Source organism: Amphiprion ocellaris, chromosome 22, assembly GCF_022539595.1.
Source record: "Amphiprion ocellaris isolate individual 3 ecotype Okinawa chromosome 22, ASM2253959v1, whole genome shotgun sequence".
In the NCBI taxonomy this organism is placed as follows: Eukaryota; Metazoa; Chordata; class Actinopteri; family Pomacentridae; genus Amphiprion; species Amphiprion ocellaris.
Window position 1 is genome coordinate 13,396,533 of NC_072787.1, and position 22,642 is coordinate 13,419,174.

Genomic DNA, 22,642 nt, shown 5'->3' on the forward strand with positions numbered 1-22,642 from the left:
CCTTGTAAATCTGCCATTGTCTGAGCCACTTGAGGTGCCCAGGGCAACCCCTCCTCCCCCGTCACCCCCTCTCAAGAGTCTGATTTAGGAGTGGAGGGCATCGTAACAGAGATGGAAGGAAGGAGGGCGAGGGCTTTTATTTCCCACTATCAAGATGAAGGTTGACTCGTAAAACAACTCGTTTCCTGGTGCTAAGCGCAGCCTAAGTATGTGTGTATGCGTTTATATGTGCGCCTTCAAAACAGAAGATGTGTGCATGAGTAGCCACACTTATAATGCGTGCCTATATATCTGTGCTGTTTGTGCAGCTCGTTATGCACTGTACACTTCTGTGTGTATGTGTGTGTGTGTGTGTGTGTGTGTGTGTGTGTGTGTGTGTGTGGTTGGATAAAGGAGTGGGGAGTGGGTTGTGAAAGGGGGTCTGCATAATTCAATTCTTCTCTGCAGTTTGTTTCTACGGTAAATAACGCCATATTTAATATTTGCCCAGCCTCACGGTCTTGACTTGTTTATGAAAACTTCCTGACAAATGTTCCGCGTCTGTACTGTAATACAGCGACTGCTGTGCTTTGCTCTCACATTATAAAACAAAACAGAGGCAGCAATCAAGCCCTGTCAAGTCCATTTAACTCTCCTTTCTTCTCCCAGTTGAAATAAATCAAATACGAAAAGAGGAGCGGATGCGAGCAGTAAGAAGAAAAAAGAAATACAATCACTTGTAAATTCACTCAAAGCACAGGGACGGTATCTGTGTAATAGCTTAAGCGATGGTATATTGCTGTGCATTGAGCTAGGTAATAAACCATCGAAAGCCCTGTCAGCTGCTGGAGAATGAAGTCTTTTAATGCTATTCTTAGTGTACATCACATGAGCTGATCCTCAGAGGAGAACAGTGAGCAAAACAATTCGGCTCCTCCAGACAGCAGCGACTCTCAAGGACTGAGGTAGCTTTGGTCTGTAATTCACAACTGCTATCTTGTGCCGGCCAGCCCATGCATGCCCATTATGGGTCCCTAACCACCTTTCACAGGAGGATAAATACACAGCGGTGCACACACACACAGGGATCAGGGCTGGGCAGTTCACCTACAAGTCAAGTTTAGCTCGAAACCATCTGTTTTGTAGACAAGAGTATGCCAACTAACCACATACAAAAATACACTCTGCTCAGAAAGAAACTACAAAAACAATAGGAACTCCCTTTGTACAAGCTCTATAAATAAGAGTTAAGGTGTGGTTGGGAAGCCTTTTACTTCACAGTAAGATGATTTAAATCCTCTTTGAGTTCAGTCCCACATACAAAGCAGAGAATCCCTGTGAATCAGTATGTTTGGGCTGAATGAAAAGCCCCATGTTGCTTTCAGACCTCATTATGTTTCATCATAACTTGATGTTTTTTGATTTTACTCTGCTATTTGGTTGTGCAAACTGAAGGGAGATCTGTGATTTTGGTCTTTAGAAGATTTGCATTTTTTATTTTTTTTTTGAAAGCCATAACTGTTAGGCAGCATTGATGTGCTGGTGGGAAAGTCCGACATCTGGGTCCTTCGGTTTCACTTGTAAACAGCACTCATTCATGTGTTATTTTTGTAGATAACCAAACCCACAGGAACACGCTGAATAATCATGGAGGCTGCAGCGTTCGAGTTTGTAATTGTTCATATTGTTGTTATCCTAACAAGACGTCATGGGAAAACCCATTATTTTACACATTAAAAACAGTTTATTAGTCATCTTCTTTCAGAAAACAGACCTTGTGAAGTCATCGAGGTTATTTTGGGTTAAGCTTGCACACAAGGAACTGCAACGTCGGTTCGGTGAATCCTCCTTTGAAAATGTAATGTTGTTTTCTGGTCCAATTGATGCAAATCTACTGACATTTTCATCCTCATCTTCAGCACATTTGTGTTTAGCGCTAAAAAAAGCAAATGCCTGCGTGCTATCATTTAATGCTACATGCTAAACACTACAGCGCTGGAAATTGTCATTAGACCACTGTAAGTACTGTTTTCTGCCTCTTTCTTTGCACTTCTTAGTGGAGCCATACTGTGTTTCCTTCTTAAGGTTGTAATTAACAGCTGTTCTGCCGGTTAGCAATGACTCTCTTGTTGCATTTCTCTTCATTGTGCACCAACATGGCTGTTTTCACATCATTTCACAATTCCCTTCTTGAAGGCACTGCTGAGTGATAATTTACTCAGGATTATCTGTTGACTTCACATATCCAGCTTACACACAAAATAAGGATCCCTCAAAAAAAAAGTTTTGATCATCTAATATGAAATCTTAGAAGTTCAATTCACAGATTCTATCAATCATATTTTATTCATTGACTGCATTTGTTAAAATATTCTAAGACTCTTTTCATGTATTTTGGAAAGTGCTGTAATTATTTAACCACTATGACAAAATTCTAGCTAAATTATCAATACTGAAGGCCTGTGTTGTGCAGACTATGTGAAGAAAATAACAGATGGTCTTATAATTATTTCCAAAGCTGTAAAACTTATCATCAGCATGTAAGCCTTGTCATTGTGGGCATGTTTGCACGCTGACAGCACAATTTAGTCGCATGGCTGCAGAATTAAGGGCTTGTATTATTAAAACAGAGCACAGATTTGGACACATTTCAGCATCAACCTGGCATACAAAGTTTATTCTAGAGATGTGAAAGAAAATGCAGAATTGAAAGTTTTATTGTCTCTCAGCCTTCCTGCACTTATTGTGAACACCAAACTGCTAGAATAACCCTTCGTTTTCATGAAAAGCAATAATTTAAGTAACAGTAACTGAGCTGTAATCACAAAGCACACCTTTTACAGGGGATAAGATGCTTTTTTCTTTTACAATACTACTACTGAAATTTGTTTTTCTCAACATAGTGACAAGTGTCTGATGAAGAGATATAAAAATGTGTTGAGGCATCACTTAAACTCACCTCAGATTTTCCCCGGCTGAAGCAGGCTCCCTTGGTGAACTCATCGCAGTGCCACTCAGCCTCCTGAGAGAGAGCAAAAAAAAACAGTGTAAGGCTCCCAATAAACCATCAAGAAGAAGCAAACACTGGGCACCATGTCACCATTGAAGCACTTTGAAAACCACTCAGGGAACCCAAACAAAACAATGCCTGGCTCTCAACAGTGGCAAAATTCCCACCTTTTTGAAGTCAATTTGATGTCTGGTGACTAGCCTGGCAATACAAATACCACAAGAGACTCCGTTAGAAAATGTAATGGAAAACCATACAGTGATGAGTGTTGATACGCTGGCTGCAGCACTGATTTCTGGGTGCCGACTATTCTTTGACTTCAGGTGGGAGGAATGGATTAAAACAGAAGGGAACGGTAAATGAATTTGACATCACACATTCCCCACACTCTCAGTCCCACACATAGACACCTGCACATGCATGCTCACGGCACACACAAGTTTATAAGCCATGTTAAATACAGACAGAGAATTCAATTAAGGTGCATAGCAAGCAGAGAGACCTCAAGAAACGAGAGGCAGGAGCGCGCAGAGCCAAATGTCAATTTGATTTATGTGTGAGGGAAAAGAAGGGATCTTAAGACATAACAGGCGAGTCCCTAGAGAAGGCTGTCAATGTGATTTACATGAGGAAGAAACAGAAGGACGCTTTTTACATTTTATTACGGCAGGGAGAAAAATAAGAAGATAAAACCTCAACTGGTCTCCTCTGAGGGTGAAGACATCAGCGTGCACCAGCTTCAACCATTTCATTTTATCATGACCTCTGGGGAGGGGGTCCTCCTCATTGACAAAAGTTCTCGATTCATGAAATGAGCGCTGGCCTTGGGAGCACACCGGGCCACTAAGACAACTCACGCTGGTGACAGGCAGAATTAGCCGCCGCTGCCACCAGCTCCATATGACTGGCAGGGGGAGGAATACTTAACTGAAAAATTGGCTGGTGCAATAATTTGCTTAACGCCAAGTCACGAAAAAGGCTCCAAAAGTAAAACTATTCAACTTATTTTTTTGGCCACAGAGATACGACTTTCCTGCAATAATAACCTGGCAAGGGGCCAGAGGCGCCGGAATTCACTCTCTGTGGGAATATAGTAAATTTCGCTAACTGACAGAGAATATTAGATTTCACCTTGGTATCAGGACTGTTTTATGCCAGGACAAGAGGGGAAGGGAAAGCTGAACCCCCCTCAGCACTTAGGAGAACTTCTTTCATTTCCTCTTTGAGAAGGCTGTGGAAGTTTACCCTGTGTTTTATGACAAGACCTTTGCTTTCCACCTCAGTGGCCTCCGGGAGGCGTAGAAACACCCATATGTACACACACAGGAGGGAGCTTAAAGAGGGGAAGGAGCTTAGGGTGTGTGCTGCTATTCAAGGAGGATAAGATATGGAGAATTAATGGGAGCTGGCTTCTCTCCTTCTCTTTTGTGTGTGCGTCAGTTCGTATTTCAGGCCGAAGCTGGCTATTCCAGGGAATATGCATCCGCCGCAGACACAAACAACCTGCACAGCCTGCACACACAGCACCACAGCTGAATTCACCGTAGGCGCTGAAAGTGCTTTCGCTAATCGCCAAGGGGTTGGGGGAGAAAACCTGTTAATGGCCTGAAACCTTATTCACTCATGTTCAGTGTAAAAATCAATCATAACACAATGCAAAATTACAACTTGAGATCACATTAATGGGAGCAAAGTGGTTGCTTTTATCATGAAGAGGCGATTATGTGATTTATCATCATTCCGCGTGGTTCAGAGCATATTTTCAGATTACTACATGTTCTCATTATATCTGTAAGATCCCAAACTTTATGGCTACTGATGTCCATAAGCCTGTAGGTAGGGGGGATATGATGGCGTCATTGGCCACTAAAGCCACCCGATCTGACAGCCCTGGCTCAAATGGTCCAGAGTAAAGAACAGAATCACAGCCAAGCAAAGACGAGCGCCGGTGTCATTAAGAAACATTAAAAGCTCATTAACATGCTATTGTTCAGCCCTTGTGCTCTCAAGATGAATCTGCCTTGAACTCAAATATGTCTGGAATGTGCTGTCGTTAAATAATAATAATTCTTGGCTTTATCAGGAGAAGCTGCTTTATGGGCGCTGTTTTCTCTGCCATTGTCACCTAGAGGAAATTGGAGTACAGACTTAGAGGAGAAATAAAGAAGATGAGACTGAAAGAGAGGGCTGGGATCAAATTTAGAGAGCAGATAATAGTGAATTAGTTCAAAAGGAAAAGAAATATCCATCATGGTGCTGCAAAGATAGTTGAAGAAAAGCGGTAGATATTGTGAAAAGGGGCCAGATATATACAGATGTGTGACAAATTAAAGGAAAACCCTAAACCACTGACACCCAGAGTGACCAGATCCAGTGCCTTTGTTTAGCTGTGGGAACACTTTGCTGTCATGGTTTGGATCAACTTGTTCCTTTAGAGAGAACATTCCCAGCAAATCAGTACCAAGTTGCTCTGAATGAACAGCAAACCCTAACCCTAACCTTTATCTTATGATGAAGCATTTCTGTTCTAAAGGGTGTAGTTTCTTCACGATGACAATGCCTCCATCCGTAGGGCACATGGAGTCACTGAATGCTTTGATGAGTCCAAAAAAAATAATGTTAACCACACGATTTGGCTTTCAGAGTTACTGGATCTCAACCAAATTGAACAACTATGGGAGACTCCACCACAATCATCACCAGATGAAGGAATATCTTTGTTGTTCCACCCTTCTAGCAGAGCTTAGAGACCGAGAGAATAAATGGCAAGGTGCACTGAAATTGTTCTGTAGTGGCCCAACACTGTACTAAGACATTTTTGCTAGATTTTTTTTTGTTTAATTTGTCACCTCTCTGTAGTAATTAAAGCAAATAAAGTTTGTAACAACAATTAATTTAGTTTCCAACACATATTTTAAGTGAAGATGATAATATTTTACTCTAAACCTGTCTAAGCCATTTTTTGGAGGCAGAACTGAAAGTGAGCACACCCAAAATGTCAGTAATAATGGATAATTGCAAGTTGTACAATGTGATAAGCACAACAGATCAAAGTTGAATCTGGAAGTTTGGTGTGTAAACTGCAGGGCCCCTATAATACTTGTCAGCTGAGAGGCATTTTCGATGTAGTGGCCACACACAGTATTGCAGGATCATGTGATGCATACAAACCTGAAAAAACATGCTTCCACATACAGTCATTGGAAAAGAAGCAGGTGTACATCAGAGAATTAATTTTTCTGATCATCACAAATACCCTAAAATGACAGAATCAGATCGCAGGAATTCAGAAAATAAAGCTTTAAACTACATTCTTGTGGAAAAGTTAATTATTTTACATTGTCCATTTTGCATTGAGGCAACAAGAAGTTAGCCGGCCCAGTCAGAGAGAGTCTCTAACGCACATGATCTCCAGCAGCTTTCCTGGAAAGTGAATCCTGTGCTTATTCTTTATTGGCCAAAAATGTGGAAGCCTGTGAGAGTCTGAAAAAGTTGCTCAGTGGGGAACAATTTTCAGAGCCACGTGACATTATCTTGGAAAGCAAGATCCAGTTCCATTAATACAACTGTGATCCCTTCCAAATGAATTTAGGTAACTGGAGAGTTTAAACAATTGTCTGACAACTCCTCTTTCTTTCCACATTGTGTTTCTTTTCAGCAATATTGTCGCTCTCCTCGATCACAGCATGTTCTCAGTGAATAGAGTCTTATCGTTAACCAACGCTAAACTTGCAAAAACCCCGAAAGCAAGACCTAACCGAACGAAATAATCATTTAAGTGAGATAAAGAGTGATTAAGACACAGAGTTTCACAGCGAGGCAGAGACAATTTGGCACAGTTATTTGTTGCTTCAGGGAAGATGAAGGAAAAATTCCTGACAAGTTATTATTCACATGTCCGCCCGCTCTACTGCCCTCTGGAATGGGTGCAATCCTCAGAGATGAACCATTGTGTCGGAGCTGCTCGTCACACTGAGGGGCTATTGTCACCGCATGGTGGGTGCAGGAGGGATACAAATGGAGAGAGTGGGCAGGGAGGGAGATGGACAGAAAAAAGGAAAATGAGGGACAAACAGGCAGAAAAAATAACAACAAAGAGAAAACAGAGTCCAACTTAGGAGTCAGGCAGAACAAGGGAGACTGTGTGGGCAGAGAGAAGTAGTCAGTGAGATGGAGGAGGGAGCGAGGAGCTGAATTCCAAAACAGCAGCTTCCAGACATGATATTGAATATATTTTGCATAAAGAGGGTCCAGAGAACAGACCCGCTGCTGACAGCTGTCTAGCGTTGTAAAATGACGGTCTGTGAGTCTCACTACACGGGGACGCAGGGTTGAGAGTAAGAGCTGGACAAATCCTGCAGGGTAAATCTAATCTGTCTTATGAATAGCTGATATTACCTTTTGATGTGCTGGCACGATATTTACTATTCAGACTGATGTCTGCTGATGTAAGCTACTGAAAGATTTACACATGAAATTGGTCTTGATGTCATGTCTCAGCGAATGTGTACGTCTGAGTCATTATGCACATCATAACACCTTATAAAAAGATAAGTCAGTGCAGAAGTGACCCCCTGCTATGAATCTTACAATTTAAATTCGCAACCCTCTCGCTTAAACATGCCATCATCTCCATGATATCACTGAACATGCTGATATCTGTATCACCAATTCCTATTATGCTTTTTATTCTATGCATTTAAATGGCCAAGTTAGTGTTCTAGTAATTGAATTAGCAATGATGATGAGGACAGTTTCAGTTAGCTACTGATTAGCAGGGCTAATTGTCTGGCTGACGAAGTGTAATTGTTAGAGACAGGCCTGAGAAATGCAACATGCAAGAGTGGAAGGAGCCTTTTGTTTTCTTTGGAGTTCCCTTTCCTTCGTACCAACAATACAAGGGGAGGCAAAGAAAAATGGAGGCAGAATGTACATCTCAACACCAAACAGTGTCTGTTGCCAAGGGGAGCTGTTATGGATAGTGTTTTCATGTGCCAGTGCAGGAAGAGAGAGAGAGAGAGTGAGGCTGGAGTGAATTTCCACTATTTCCTCCTCCTCCTCCTCGGCTTTATTGAATGGTGAACAATGCCACTGATCCTCCTCATCCCGGTGCTTATTGACTAATGCTGTGCCACAGTGTTTCTGTTGAAACTCAGCCTCATCGTCTGCATCCTGTTTCGATTGAGAATGGAAACGGCATCTTGATATTGAATTCTAAAAGGCTGTGATTTTTTTTCTCTTAATTTCTCCTTACATTAGCAACTCTGCTTTGATAATGCGAGTCTGACAAGATCTTATTGTGCCTGAAAATTAGACACTTAACATCCTTTCATTAAGGACTGTATTTGAGCTGCTGTGCAAGGTTAAAGATGGAGCTAAAACTCAGCAAGGGTGGATGACCGCATTTGATTGTTTAATAACGTCAAAGTACAATTATTTGAAGAGGTCATGGGCAGACAGAAACACAAGGCTGAGTTGTGCATCGAGCCTGCTTGGCCATTCCTCAGCCCTGGCATTGCAGCGGGAAATGATAATGCCAGCATTGATTCACCTGCCCAAGGTTGGCAGCAGCTCAGTTGAGGGAGCTGAATCGGGGAGAGCGGGGGCAGGAGGACAACACTGAACAGATGTGAGATATAATGTGGGGTTCACCTGTAGACAGCGGAAGGAAACTGTGCTGTGTGGTGGCTGTTTTAACAGCTAATTCTTTGGCTTTGGTAGCCGTAAATGTCTCATTAGTTGTGCATGCTGCTGAGTTAAGCCCTCGCCTTCTCTGTTTTTTTCTCACTTCAGCTGCACAAGTTTAAAAGTGGAGCAAGGAGAAAAGCATCCACCTTTTGTTCTTGACAGTGTTTTCCAGATCAGTGAGGATGAGGGTAGAGGTTGACAGGGAGAGGAAGGCCTCTTCAGACTGGTGAGACACGGCAGGAAAAAAATGTAAGTGCCTGATATTAACTCTAATCAAGGCCACAGGGAGGGCTGACTCATCTTTCAAGGTCTGACTCTTCCCTCTTCAACCCCGACTGCCATTCAGTTTGAGTACCTACTAGAAAGTTCATGTAATGTGAAATATTTTCTGCTGTTTATGATTCGGTAAGTGTCCATCTCACTTGTAAACAGCCCCTCAGACAAGCTTTTATGTCTTTTCTAAGGGACTGAGCCCTTTCTACTCCCACGACTTATGGAAAACCAAATCTGTGGTGTGGCCTTAAAAGACTCTCAGGCAGTGAAAAAAAGTTTTCAGATGGCTTGACATTAACTCTTTTAACAAAAGTGTTAAAGGTTTCTCTCCAACTTCTGATATTGTAGGCATTTTCTGTATTCTTTTATGACTTTCAAGCAAGGAGGGTTTTTACAGAAGAGATTATAGTTGCTGGAGCTCAGGCTTGAAAAGTCCTCCTTGTCTCAACTCAATATGTGCAATAGACCAGCCGTGTTTAGCTAGAAGCTTAAGTGTCAATACTCACTAAAACCTCATGACACAACAGTAGGACTAGCAGGTATTCAAAGTTAATTTTCTGCCTCACAAAATGCTTTAAAAAAAAGAGTAACTCATCACCCTGCAACCAAAGACAGAAAAAGCATAGAACCTTTACTTCCTGCACCAGAGGACCTTGGTGGCATTTTCCTTCTTTTTTTTTTTTTCTGGAAATGTTTCATGCATGTACATACAAGATGAGATCAGCCATCGATCATGTCGTAATTACACCTAACTCTTTAGCGCATTATAGGCTGTTTGTATTACAGTGGCTCCAAGCCTTGTGCTCTGTCAAAACATACACAGCCTCCTTCTTAGCGCTGCCAGCCATGCAAGAACAGATCACTGCCATTAGGCATTATCTGACAGGACTGATACATGGGGATGGGGTGAAATCACAAAGACAAGCGTAGGTGTAGCTTTTAGCCTGATTTCCTTCTGTGGGAAAAGAAAAAAAAAAGAAGCTCATGCAACTCTTTTGGAAATTGGTACAACCAAATAAAACGCACTGAATTACAAACAACTGCTCAAACTTTCTTTGTTGGCTCTGTCAGCACGATATTCCCTTGTAAATCTATTTGATCAATCGGCAGTGCATGTAATGTGAGCGGAGCAAGAGCGCCAAAGGGGAAATTCTTTCAAGTCTTTCGTACCGAACAACAATGAAAATGAGAAATATATGTAAACCATGCCACAGAGACAACCAAATCTCCTGTTTTCTTCTAGGATGAAATTGAAGGATGAAGAAGAAGGATGGTGAATGGAAAAATACCACTCATGCTTCTGAAATTTCAGCAGTTGAAGTAAGACGTCTCCTTGACTCTACAGACTCGATCCAGTTTCATGCAAAGCAGGAACGAGTGCGTAGGTCAGCCTAAACTGGCCCGAGGTCTGGGCAGGGATTACCACATCCTATTCTCCCAACAGAAGATATCTTGGAGTTGAGGAGTTGATTGGCTCAGCGGAATCTCCTCGCTGATTCTGTAGCACCAGCCGAGCGCGGGATGAAATAAAAAAGGGGGGATGATTGGATAGCACAGAGCATCTTTAACAAGCATCTGTGTCCCAGTGAGCGCCCACAAAAGACCGGCTCTGCATGAACCCTCAGCTCTCTCCGTGGGGGGTTTCTCTGCTTTCTTCCCTCTGTCTGCCTGCTGTCTCACTGCTCCCTGATTCTTTTGTGTTTGCTGCCCTCCACTCCCTCCCAGCCAACAGATTCAGTCCCGCTACTTATTTCGTCTGACCGTTATTCTCATTTTCCCTTTCCCGTCGGATTTATGTCAACAGCGCTCCCTCCATCCTCCATTTGTCTCTTCCTTCCAACCATTCGCACAGCCCTGCTTCCCTCTCTCTCCCTCCTCATCCTCCCCCCTGGATTTCCAGGGTGTAAATGGCAAACATCAAGAGCTGTCTAAGCATCAAAGGAGCCTTGCTGCTACCACCTAGAAATAAAGCCCTCAACATGTCAATATTTGTATTGTAACACAGTGGGTCACAAAATGGTTAGCTCCACAGGTGGGGATGTGGACTCACACAAGTGTGCAAAAATACAGAAAAGGGAGAGGATGCCAAATGATAACATTAGAGTGACAACATGTGGGAGAAGGAAGAATGAAAGATAGACTTTTAATATAGAATTGCCACCTTGAGTGTACCGTTGTTTATGCATGCTTTGTGGAAATTTTACAACATGTCACCATAGGCATGGCAAAGCCCTCAAGCTAGTGCACTTTAGTTTCTGCCTTGCATTTCAGAACAGATAATTGTCTGTGTGGACTTTTTTGATGCTGCTACCTTAAAAAAAAAAGCTGAAGATTTAAACCAAAAGTAGAGCATCATTAAAAAAAATTGCAGAAAGTTTTAAACAGCCTCAAAAATGTGGAAAAGTATAGCTTTAGAGTGTATGTCACATGTAGTTTCAAATTGGATTCCAACCAAAGGGTATTAACACACAGACTAGACTTCATATCAACACTCCCTCTGTGTATCAACACACAGCGCCATCAACCAAACCCAATGGTACTCCACCGGTTGAGAAGTTGTTGTGACATGTGAAATGCTAAACCATTTTACTGTAACAGCTTTAAGTTATGGGAGCTGGCAGCGCTTTGCTACGTTCAGCATGGTCTTTATTTGGAGGCAGGGCGACGCTGTGCATCGCTGTAAGAGCCACATGAGGGTGAATACATATTCGCCCATAAAACTGGGTGAGGCAGACGGAGGGAGGAATCAGAAAGACAGAGTGAGAAGGATTTAGCACTCACCTGGATCAGTGTCAGGTCTTCTAGATTGAGCCTGAAGAGGTGATTTCTGTGAAGAGAAGGAAACGTGAGTTTATAGAGACATTTTCTCAAAATGAAAAATATGTAAAGATGTTACAGAATATTTTTTTTCTACAAAAATCTGCACTGTGTTTATCTACAGTGTATTCAACCTCTAGTCCTTTCATGTTTAGTCGCCTCATCAGTAGGGCCACCAGTATGCTGCACCACCTCCAAAAAGGAAGCGTACTCACTTAAACTGCTTAAATAGTAATTTAGAGGGTGAAAATAAGTGAAAATGATTCAAAGGACAATGAAATATAGGAGTTTTCTATTGATTTTATTATGTACTACTTTATCCGTTGGACTTTTTTTTATTCCAGGTATTACCCACCACTGTAAGTAGACAGTTTGGATGGGGCCTCATATGTGTTAGTAGCTACTATGTATAGCCTCGAGCTGCTACAGCCTCGAGCGCAGATGAAAAGCAGCCTACAGTTGTGTGATAACCTCACTTTCTAACTGTCTAACTTCACACCTTCAGATTTTTCTTTCATTTTAACAACTTGTATTCTCATGCCCACTTCAAGTAATGTTGCTTCGCTGAGCTTCTCTTTCACATGTGCGGCCGTACTCCATAAAAACTGTACATAGATTGTTGTGTAAAATAGACAGAGCTGCTCTTTAAAGCGGCTTCATCTGAAGCTTCTCAAGTTCTTCCCACTTAGAAGTTAAAATGAGTCTTTTCACTGGGTGCATGAGGAGTTGTAAGAGTGCAGACAGGGTACTGAAAAGAACTGACTTCAATAGATAGCTGGATTCAACCGCTGCAGCAAACTATGGACCTCTAGGTTTCTCCAACCCATAATTAGGATGCCAAAAAAGACTAGATAAAGCACGGGTAAACGGTTTTATGGTCCAATTTCCCAGAGGTTTGTGTGCACGAGGAGCAGTAAGAGTGATAGAGAGAGAGAAGAAGAGAGTAAAGGACAATCAAAGCCTGGCGGTAAAAATCTCCGTCTAAGAAGTGCCGACCTTGCCTTTGCCTGAAGCTTCTCAAATCTGCAAGGCACAAACAATTGGCATTTCCAACTTTTCAAGAGACATTAGGTTCTAATGAATGCCATCTCAGGAGGGAGTGTCTGTATTTTGACTAACGATGTCTCAGGCTGTCGGCTGAAGCCATTATGAACCATTATCAGAATGAGATCACATGAAACTTGACAATTAGGACTCCAACTATTATTCATTGCAATGTTTTTATTTTAACCCTCGGAGATGTCGACATTATCTATGTTTTTGTACTACGTGCCAATCACAATCCAAGAATACTGCTGGTATATGCCACCAAAAAAAAAGTTTTGTTTTGGTAAATTCAGTGCAAAAATACTTTTTAAAGATGATCTGACCTGGAAGGCTTTTCTTTTGCTTTGCTCAAAAACTGTTTAGCAGGCAGAGTTTGTGCAAAAGCGTGAAAAATAAGGTTTTATGCGCCTTTCTTTCATGTCAGAAATCATTTTTAAAGAGCAAGCATTGTTTTTTTTTTTTTATTTTTATAAATCTCATTTTAGAGTGAAAATCCCCAGGCATGCTCACACAAACACCTCCACACACATACACATACATTTACGCGTTCGCAGAGATCTATCAATCTACAGATGAGTGGCTATCAGCTAGGTTTCAGTGTGGCCACGGCCCCCTGTTTTACTGTATTGATATTTGCATCGATTCCTCTTTCCTTCCATTATCACTCATACTTCTAACCCAACCTGCAGCCATCCATCCAGCCATGTTGCTTTTCACAGTTAGACACTCAACAGCCGTCGAGTTGGCACCGAGAATTGAACTAAATCTCTTATTTGATTTTTTTTGAGTGCTGGGAGTACGTGTTGACAGAACTGGCTGAATTGTCGCTAAAAATAAAACATGGCCGGCAAACACAACATGAAATCTAATCTAATCTAATCTAATCTAATCTAATCTAATCTAATCTAATCTAATCTAATCTAATCTAATCTAATCTAATCTAATCTAATCTAATATAATATAATATAATCTAATCTAATATAATATAATATAATATAATATAATATAATATTCACTTATAACACAATGTCATGTGTTTCATTCACAAGACCTTTATCTGTCCACATACACTTTTCCTGATTAGCTTTTCCATCTCCGTTCTTGGGTGCATTAGTAAATTCCCTGGGCTCGCTTTGTTTCTGTTTGTTTTGCTGCTCTCCTTCCTGATGGCTCTCCTGTTATCTCCTGTTCAGTTTGTTGTGATTGTTTCTTTATACTGACAACTGAAGCCATTAAGCAAAGTGCAGAGCAATCAGTCGGAGACTCTTGCGCCATCAATGTATACATGTGGATGCACATATACAAAAAAAAACTGTTTAGCACTGAATGGATGCAGGTATTTTTAAATTTAGTGTCTCAGTCACAAATAATTACAAAGAAACGGCAAACAAACACACACACACCCACATACACATTTCTTTCATTTATTTCTTGAAGACTTAGCCCAACCACAAGAACTACTTTCCTAAATTTATCCTAATGTTAAACTAAACCTGACCTTACCCTAACCCTTAAACCAAGTCTTCACTCCTAATCTAATGATTCCCATTATGGGGACTTGCTACTTGTCCCCAAAAGGGAGGTGAGTCCGTATGGTGTGACTGTGAACAGATTTATGTTCCTGCACCATAAGTAATACCAGTATGCACACACACGCACGCACGCACGCACGCACGCACGCACGCACGCACGCACGCACGCACGCACGCACACACACACACACACTTGGCTGAGCCTCACAAAGACAAAGGACTTGGAAACAATCTCCAAAGCCATTTTTCTTTGGCTTTTGAGGACATCTATTGAGAAACTGATCATTACTCATGCAATGCTCCAACGAACACCACAAAAAAAGAAGAATGAAAGACGGTGCAATAAAAGAAGAGACAACAAAAGAAAGGGACAAGAGGGAAGACAGAAAGAAGGGAAAAAGAGAAAAAAAAAACTAAGTTGGATATGGGTTACCTGGCACCGACGATCAGTTCGTTCTGCCCAGGGTCAAAAGTCAGCTGTGAGTAATCCACCGTGCCCTCAGCTTTGAACCTGAACATCCACGGCTCCATCTCTGCCAGTGACACCAGAGGAAACAAAATCAGTGAGCCAATCAGAGCGGAGTGTTTATGGCTGTAGATGACAGCTGTGCTGATGAATTATCTGACTTCAAACACTGAGGTCCTTAAGGGCCACATTTGTAACAAGGCTGCAAATCTTCCTGTTCCTGCTTTTTGTTGAGATTTTTCTACAGTCAACTAATAAACTGCAATTGTTGCAGTTTAATTTCACAAATTTCCCAGATTTATATTGGTACAAAAAGCAAACTTGAAGTAAAGATCAGGCAAGAAAGCAATAGTGTTATAAACTATAGCAGATAAAAGAAAACCCATGTGAACAAAGAGCGTCTGAGTGAAAAAATTTAGGAAAACTACAAACAGTAATGATGGAGGGAAACTAAGTATGCTTGCTACAAATCATACTTAAATAAAAGTATAGTTAAGTATAATTTTGAGTTAACTGTATTTAACTAGAGCTTCCATTTATGCTGCTGTTTTACTGCACAAGTATTTAATAACTTAAATTAAAAAGATTCACAAAACTGTCAAAATGCTGCTTATAGATTCATGCATCAGTACCAGTAACCTAATAATATGATGGTTTTATCAGTAACATTCACAGGGGCCATTTTTCAGCATAAAAAAGTAGCGACTTTTAGCTTCAAAACTAAAATTTGTACTTCAGTTCTTGCTGAACTGAAAATGTTCAATTTAGGAATTGTACAGGCAGTGGAGTAATGTCCATTCTGGCTACGTAAAGAATCCAGATGCTATTTCTACCACTGGGGACCAATAGATCCTTAAAGTGAAAAAAAAAAAAACGTGCAGACCATATACTCCTCTTAGACAGCACTGGCTGATTTTGGGCTATATAATTAAACCTGACTTGACTCATTCACAGCAATTGGCTTATTAAGGGATTTCTAAAAGGACAAATTTCCTTTTGTTTTGCATCAGATGCACTATTTTTTATGTTTTGAAGGTGGCAGTTGGCACATTTGCAATTGCTGAATAAGTTTGGCACTTGGCACCTGCCATGAAACAAATATGGGCTTTTTTTACTGAAGAAGTGAAGAGGAGGCTGAGTGAAGAACAAAAAGGCTTCTAGGTATGCTTTGTTGTCAGGGTCACGCTTACAAAAAAATTATTTTCCGTGATTTGAAAGACTGACACATGAGTGTTTCACATGCTTCTCATCTTAAAATCACAAACTGAAACCTGAAATGTGGATGTCTTCTGACTCAGTGGGAAGTCCTTTGATTTCTATATACTATCAGAACTACTGTTGATTGATTGGCTTCATGGAAATGTATACTCCACACGAACCAGGAAGATGGATGAGATTTTAAGTTTTTATGGAGACTGCCCTCGACTCCATGCTTTGGGGAATACATACAAACATAACCAGAGCGAGCGAGAGAGGAGCGATATCCCAGACAGACACTGACATCTTATCCACAACATGCCTTTTCTCATGGCGCCCAAGCCATTAACCCCTGACCAATCGAATCAGGCGAGGAGGACGGCCTGTCTACTGTCTGGTTACCCGATAGGTTTAGTTGAGGGTGGTCAATCAGTCATTATGGTGACTTATGTCCTCCATCGCTCATCACTTGCTTGATGTGTAGCCATAATAACTTTTCCAAGTGTTGCTGTATACACAGCTTGGATTACAGTTTAAGAAAGCATTACAGTAGAAGCTGTATTTTCTCCAGATTGCTTGGAATTCGTGTATGTATGGATACCTTGGAGAAGGATGCCAGAGCTCAAGCATGGCAGAACTTTTAGTAGTGCTTGCTAAAGTAATTTTAAAGCATTCATCACTATATTTCTGAGCTATTTCCGGATGAAAATTTTCAAAGGGACTTTTTTAATTTACCAGGGAGCTTTCCATCAGGGCCTGAACAGAGGGAGAGGACAGCTTGAATATCCTCCTCGAAACACATTATCTGCTTCTTCAGGCACACCTGTCAGACAGCATTTCAAATGAAAGCATGCCCTCCCTTGACTGCATCAAAAGCAAGTACTTCGAGTGTTCGTGACAAATGTGGGGTTTCTGAGTGGCTCAAAATGAAGACAAACAGAGCAAAAGAAACAGGAGCTTCCACAGAACATCTGCCACCTCCGACTCACATTGTGGGACCAAACCCTTGCTCTCCTAACAAAACAATATCATCTGCTGAGAGCCTGTGTCACTGTATGCAAAGGCATTTTCCCTTGTTCTCTTTCAAGCCTCCAATGGGAGTACAAGAGAACTGTGAGAGCAAAAAAAAAAAAAAAAAAAAAAAAAACACGATTCGCATCTAATTCCAAGTTTCACAACACTAATACATTTTCATTAGCCGCAGTGAAATAAATATGTGCGAGATCATGACCAACTTCACCCCTAAGATTTCATTTTGCTTAATAGCTGCTGCTCTGCTTATTCTACAGGGAGACACCAGTTTTGGATGTGCCAATCCTTTGGCTCCACTGAGCTTGTTTTTTTTTTTTTTTTTTTTTTTTTTTTTATGCCATCGAGAGGATCCCTGGAATACAAATGTAGCTGTGACACCCCCCCGAGGGAAGACGGCGCTTGACGAACCCAGCTTCTCCCCATAAATCTCCCTGACTCACCAGGGGAGGCTCGCTAACGGAGTGATGGAGTGTGTGTCTGAATGTGTGTGTGTGTGAGACAGAAAGAGAGGATATTTGTTGGAGTGTGCAAAAGGGCCAAAAGGTTCTAATGGAACACAACGGCACTCAAAGGATTTATGGCCTTTTGTGATGAGGCCAAGGAACCGTTCATAAACATTCATAACCAGGCCCTCCCAAGGCTGTGCAGCTAAATATACAGAGGTTCCCAAAGTCAAACTCCTAGCAGAATCCTGTTTTCATTTTACTGCTGGGATGCAAAATTGTGGCCCACTTGGAAGGATTTTTAAAAACCAACGTTGCAGGATACTGAAGTAGTGTCACCACAGAGACTAATTTGAACTGTGATCTAACTTGTGATATTTATTTGTTTTTGGATCAGTAGTAATAGCTAATTTTAGCGGCACCCAGGGAGGTTTTTATGGTCCCATACAGAGCCAACAAATCAACCTTATCGTAAACCCAGCGTAAAAGGAAACAGCAGGACAACCCCCCAGTTAATAAGAATATCCCCCCAAAAAACAAATCCTACATTCAGTTCCTGGATTTCAATTGCGCTTTGCATGTTACATGGCTTCACATCAGCCACACTTTAAATGCATGTGATAATGTAATCACATCACGGCCATGCTTGTACAGCAGACGCCTGAATCAGGAGGTTGGCTGCTCATGAGATGAAGGCGGGATCACACACACACACAGACACACACATCCAGACTCACACACACAGATTGGGATGAAAATTCAGAGCTCAGCCAGGGCTCCGAGCCAACACAAAACCAGCAAACACACACACACACACACACATATACGCACCCCACCCCCTTTTCTCGGTCCCAACTTATCCCCTTAACCCCTGTCTCCTGCCTCCTTAAAATAGAGCAGCCCATCACTCACATGTCGTTTGTTATTCCTCGCTCTGACGCGGAGCAGTTGACACAAAGACAAAATGACAGGATATATAAATATTTACACCCAGCATCAGAGGCCACGCCAGTCTCCGGTCTGCCGGCGCTCAAAGTTGCTGCTGCTGTACTGTACTGCCAGACCAGCAACAACGGCAACATGTGGAACCAATTCTGAAACATGAATGGTTTTCCTGTGAGTGGTGTAAATAGAGTGTGGCAGTGGGCGCTCACATAAATGAACAGCCAATTCACTCTAAATGCAGCCCTGTGGTAATGGGCTGCAGTAAGAATGGCAACTATTTGTTCAAGTTGTTGTGAGGAAATGACTGGTCCTAGCGGTCGAAAAAACAAACACCTGCCTAGTTGGAGGAAATCTAAAGCAAAAGGCAAGGTCACTTAAGACCTTCACGCGTGGCTCTGTAGTTGAAGGCTCCTTCGTGTTATTCTGAGAAAAGAAAAACAAGGACAATTTACAGCTCGAAGGCCTACAACTCAAATTGCCGTTCCTGTGCTGTGGCCCCGGGGCAGAGAGTGAATCATGCAAAACAAACCACCGTGAAGCCACAAATAACTGTGCGATAAAATATTTAAATCTGATGTGCATTTCGGAGTCGAGTCCTTTGATTGTAATGGTGCCACAGAAGAGACACGCTTTCAACAAGATGACCAAATCTCCTCAGGCCCCTTGCAAACAAAATAAAATGAAATTAAAACATGCATGGCAATGACATGTGGGATTTTTATTGCTCTGGGTAACTGAAAGACACACAAATCCAAAAATACCATAAGTGCAGGCCCCTATTCATTCCACTGGCAGCTTGTCATCCATTAAAATATAACATGGTGAGAACGTAGCTTGACCTCGGACATTATTAGAGAGAAGTTAATGTTTTGGAATTTAAGTTCCACAGACCTTGAAGAGCCTTAAATTTCCAACAATCGTCCCCAAATGACCAATTAAATCATCTCTGGTACTACTAGCCTGTTGCATTTATGAATGCTGTGAGGCCATTTGTTTATTTTCCTGCCTTCACTCCCATCTCTGTAACGATGTGTTAGCTTTTTAGGGATGATAAAAGCTAAGCTCGGTCTGAGGCTGTAAAACAAGTCTGCCGGTTCCACTCCTCAGAGACATGGCCCTCAGCTTGGCCTGCGAAGGCATTGTTTACACCACAGTTTATAACCTTTAAAAGCCTTCAAGCCTACACCCAGGAACACTTGTTAAATACAACACTTTATTAATACAGCATATCTCAGGGGCTTTGAGCTACAATAACACTACAAAAGCTTGGTCAGAAGTCTCTTACCAACATATCCTTCTCCAGGAATAAAGTCTTTCAACCCACCTCCTAAAATAATCCCACAAATAGCACACATGTACATTAGACCTCTGCTGTAGCTATATTCAGCCTTGTTTTCGTCAAAGTTACCTTTTGGGTAAACATTCGGGGTGTTGTTGCTGAGCTGCACAGTGTGCTTTCTTTCTGAAACCCTACATTTTTGAAACCGCCATACAAAGCAGAAAGTGGTCTTTAGACTATAGCATCCTCGCACCACAGTAGCAGTTCTGTCAGCCAAGTGTTGTGCCAAGTCAGAAAACCACCATCCCCAGTGGGGTCAGACCCATGCGAGGCACGCCCTTCCAGAGTCAGGCCACAATCACACAGAGAGAAAGAAAGGCTGTCACTGGAACCCACTCAGACAAACCTTGACCTTGGCTTCTCATGATGGCTCACAACCACTTTTTGGTATCATTTTAACTCCTTTTATACCAGAAGAACTTGATCTGTGAGGTGTTTCAGTGAACAACTACAGTTGCATGTCCATTTGCTTTTTTTTAAACTTGTGAATACCCTTCTGTTACCCCCTACCCTGAACTGCAAATTTTAATCTTTCTTTTCTTCATACCAGAATAGATTAATCTATCTGGCACTGGTTAATCTATTTCTGATTTCTTTGAAGTTACTGTTCAACTTCAAATGTCAGAAAATTGTGAGAAATTACCATTTGAATGTTGCAGGGTCCAAGGTGATGTCAAATTGCTTGTTTTGTCCCGCTAATATTCCAAAATCCGACAATAACCCATTTAAATCACAACACAATAGAAAACAAAATAAGGAAAAAAATAAAGCCAAAAATCCATTTGTGGTTCAAATGGATGTTCACATTTGAGAAGCTGTCCCCAGATAATAAATGACTTTCCTGCTGAATAAATGATTTAAAAGAATCAATAATGTATAAAGACTGTTGTTAGATAATCAATTAATTAGCTTTCCATTGAAAAAAAATAATTTGCTTCTTCTTGACAAGATTAGAGGGTCAATACTACTGTTGTCTAGACTCCATGTAGCCACTGCCAGTTATCTTAGCCCTGCACCCAAATAATGCACGATATCTAAGTGCAAAACAATAAAGACAGCAATTTGTGGTTTTAAGACATTGAAGAAGGTGCAGATTTTGCTTCCTGTGGACAAAGCCAGGGTAGCTGTTTGCCTGTTTCCCATCTGTATGGTAAGCTAAGCTAAACAGCTGCTTGCTCTGCCTTCATAGTCAGACATCAACAGCCTTTTAAATTGTTGGTAAGATAAGATAAGATAAGATAAGATAAGATAAGATAAGATAAGATAAGATAAGATAAGATAAGATAAGATAAGATAAGATAAGATAAGATAAGATAAGATAAGATAAGATAAGATAAGATAAGATAAGATAAGATAAGATAAGATAAGATAAGATAAGATAAGATAAGATAAGATAAGATAAGGATCAGAAAACAACCCTATACAAAATGGCAATAAATGCAGTGCAACAAATAGTCAAATAATGCCGGCAAGATGAAACCAATTACTAGTGTTTTGCAAAATTTTGATCAACTGGACATTTAGGCAGTAGTTGCAAGACTCAAGCCAGATCTCTATATGTATGCTTGTGCACATCCAAAAGGGTAAAGTTTGCCTGAGTAGAGTGGGAGTGTTGTTTTTCTATGATCCACAGGGGTATATTTAATGTGTTTGTAGGCCTCCCAGCTTGGCTAAAGAGCAGTCATGGCAGCCTCACACTGCATGTTCTCAACAACCAGGGATTACACTACATTACATGCAACACAATGACTCACAAAAGAGAATGATAATAGGTTTAACGAGAGGTTTCGCCTCCCTCACACACAGTTGCATGGGCATATGCGTGCTTATGCGTATATGTGTCTGTATATTCGGTAATGACTCATGGCTTTCTTTCTTTTTTTTTTTGCTTTTATTGCACAAAAGCGAGGGCTGTAATTTTGCAGCCTCTGAAAAAAGCTTTGTGTACTTTACAATGAGATGCATTTGAACTGCACACAGACTATCATCAGGCCATGAAAGGAAAGTTATTAAAAAAACGAGCAGAAACATAACTGTGAGAGTAAAGATAAATGGACATCTTGATGAGACCAAGGGAATTAGCAGCTGCTCTGCAAAGGTGCTGATTCTAACATACAGTGAGACTGCAAGTAAACAAAGTACAATGATAAAACTTAAAGAGACAATTTGTGCTAAAGGGAAACTTTCTGTGCCTACATGACAGCAAAGAAAAAGTCCACAGAACTTTAAAGCTTTACATCAAAGCTGATAAGTAGACTGCGAGTCAACAGCCTTTGAAAGCACGTGTTTGAGCATTAATGCAATTCCATTTTATAAAAAATAATTCCACCGTTTTGCAGTTTGAACAGTTTGACTGCAGGTGTGTCGCACTGACTCCCAAAACAGTACATCGTCTTTCTCACTCAAACAAATTAAGTGAGACAGAATGCCAATCATTGTGATTTGAATTCTCATTGAAACACAGGACTCAGAATCTAACAAAGGTTAGTGTGCAGCACAGCCTGGGAAGGTGTAGAAAGGTTCAGCTTCCTCTGACGCACCAGAATGGCAACCAAAAGTGAACCAGAAGCCAACCAATTGCCTTTATTTTGACTTTTGATTCCCTTGGTAAACACTAACACACCGCTGTTTTCTTTGCCAGTCCAGAAAATTGAGGGTAAAATTATTATGTTCAACAACTGCCCAATTCTACATTTAACAAGCTACCAAAACTGGAACAATAGCACGAATGCGTGGAAAGACATTTCTCTTGGACAGAGGTTTATAGACCCTGCAGGGGGCTGAAGGAGTTTGAAAGATCCCATTTCAAACAGAGAAAAGACAAGAGGGGAAAGACGTGAATCATGCTGGTTCTTAAACTCAGAACTTAACCGC

At 41.2% G+C, this 22,642-nt stretch overlaps 1 protein-coding gene across 3 annotated transcripts in view; it reads right to left on the reverse strand.

The window, feature by feature from the left end:
- The window catches only part of sema5a (sema domain, seven thrombospondin repeats (type 1 and type 1-like), transmembrane domain (TM) and short cytoplasmic domain, (semaphorin) 5A), a 130,595-nt gene that overhangs the window by 70,618 nt on the left and 37,335 nt on the right, over positions 1-22,642 (reverse strand). For all 3 annotated transcript variants that reach the window (XR_008600436.1, XM_055007263.1, XM_055007262.1), the window contains exons 3-5: positions 14,780-14,879; positions 11,732-11,777; positions 2,939-3,001 (exon numbers count right to left, since the gene is read on the reverse strand). Coding sequence is in view for 2 of the 3 variants with exons in the window: in XM_055007263.1 (XP_054863238.1) it covers positions 2,939-3,001; positions 11,732-11,777; positions 14,780-14,879 (209 nt within the window). In the remaining variant the exon portion in view is untranslated. The remainder of the gene's footprint in view (positions 1-2,938; positions 3,002-11,731; positions 11,778-14,779; positions 14,880-22,642) is intronic.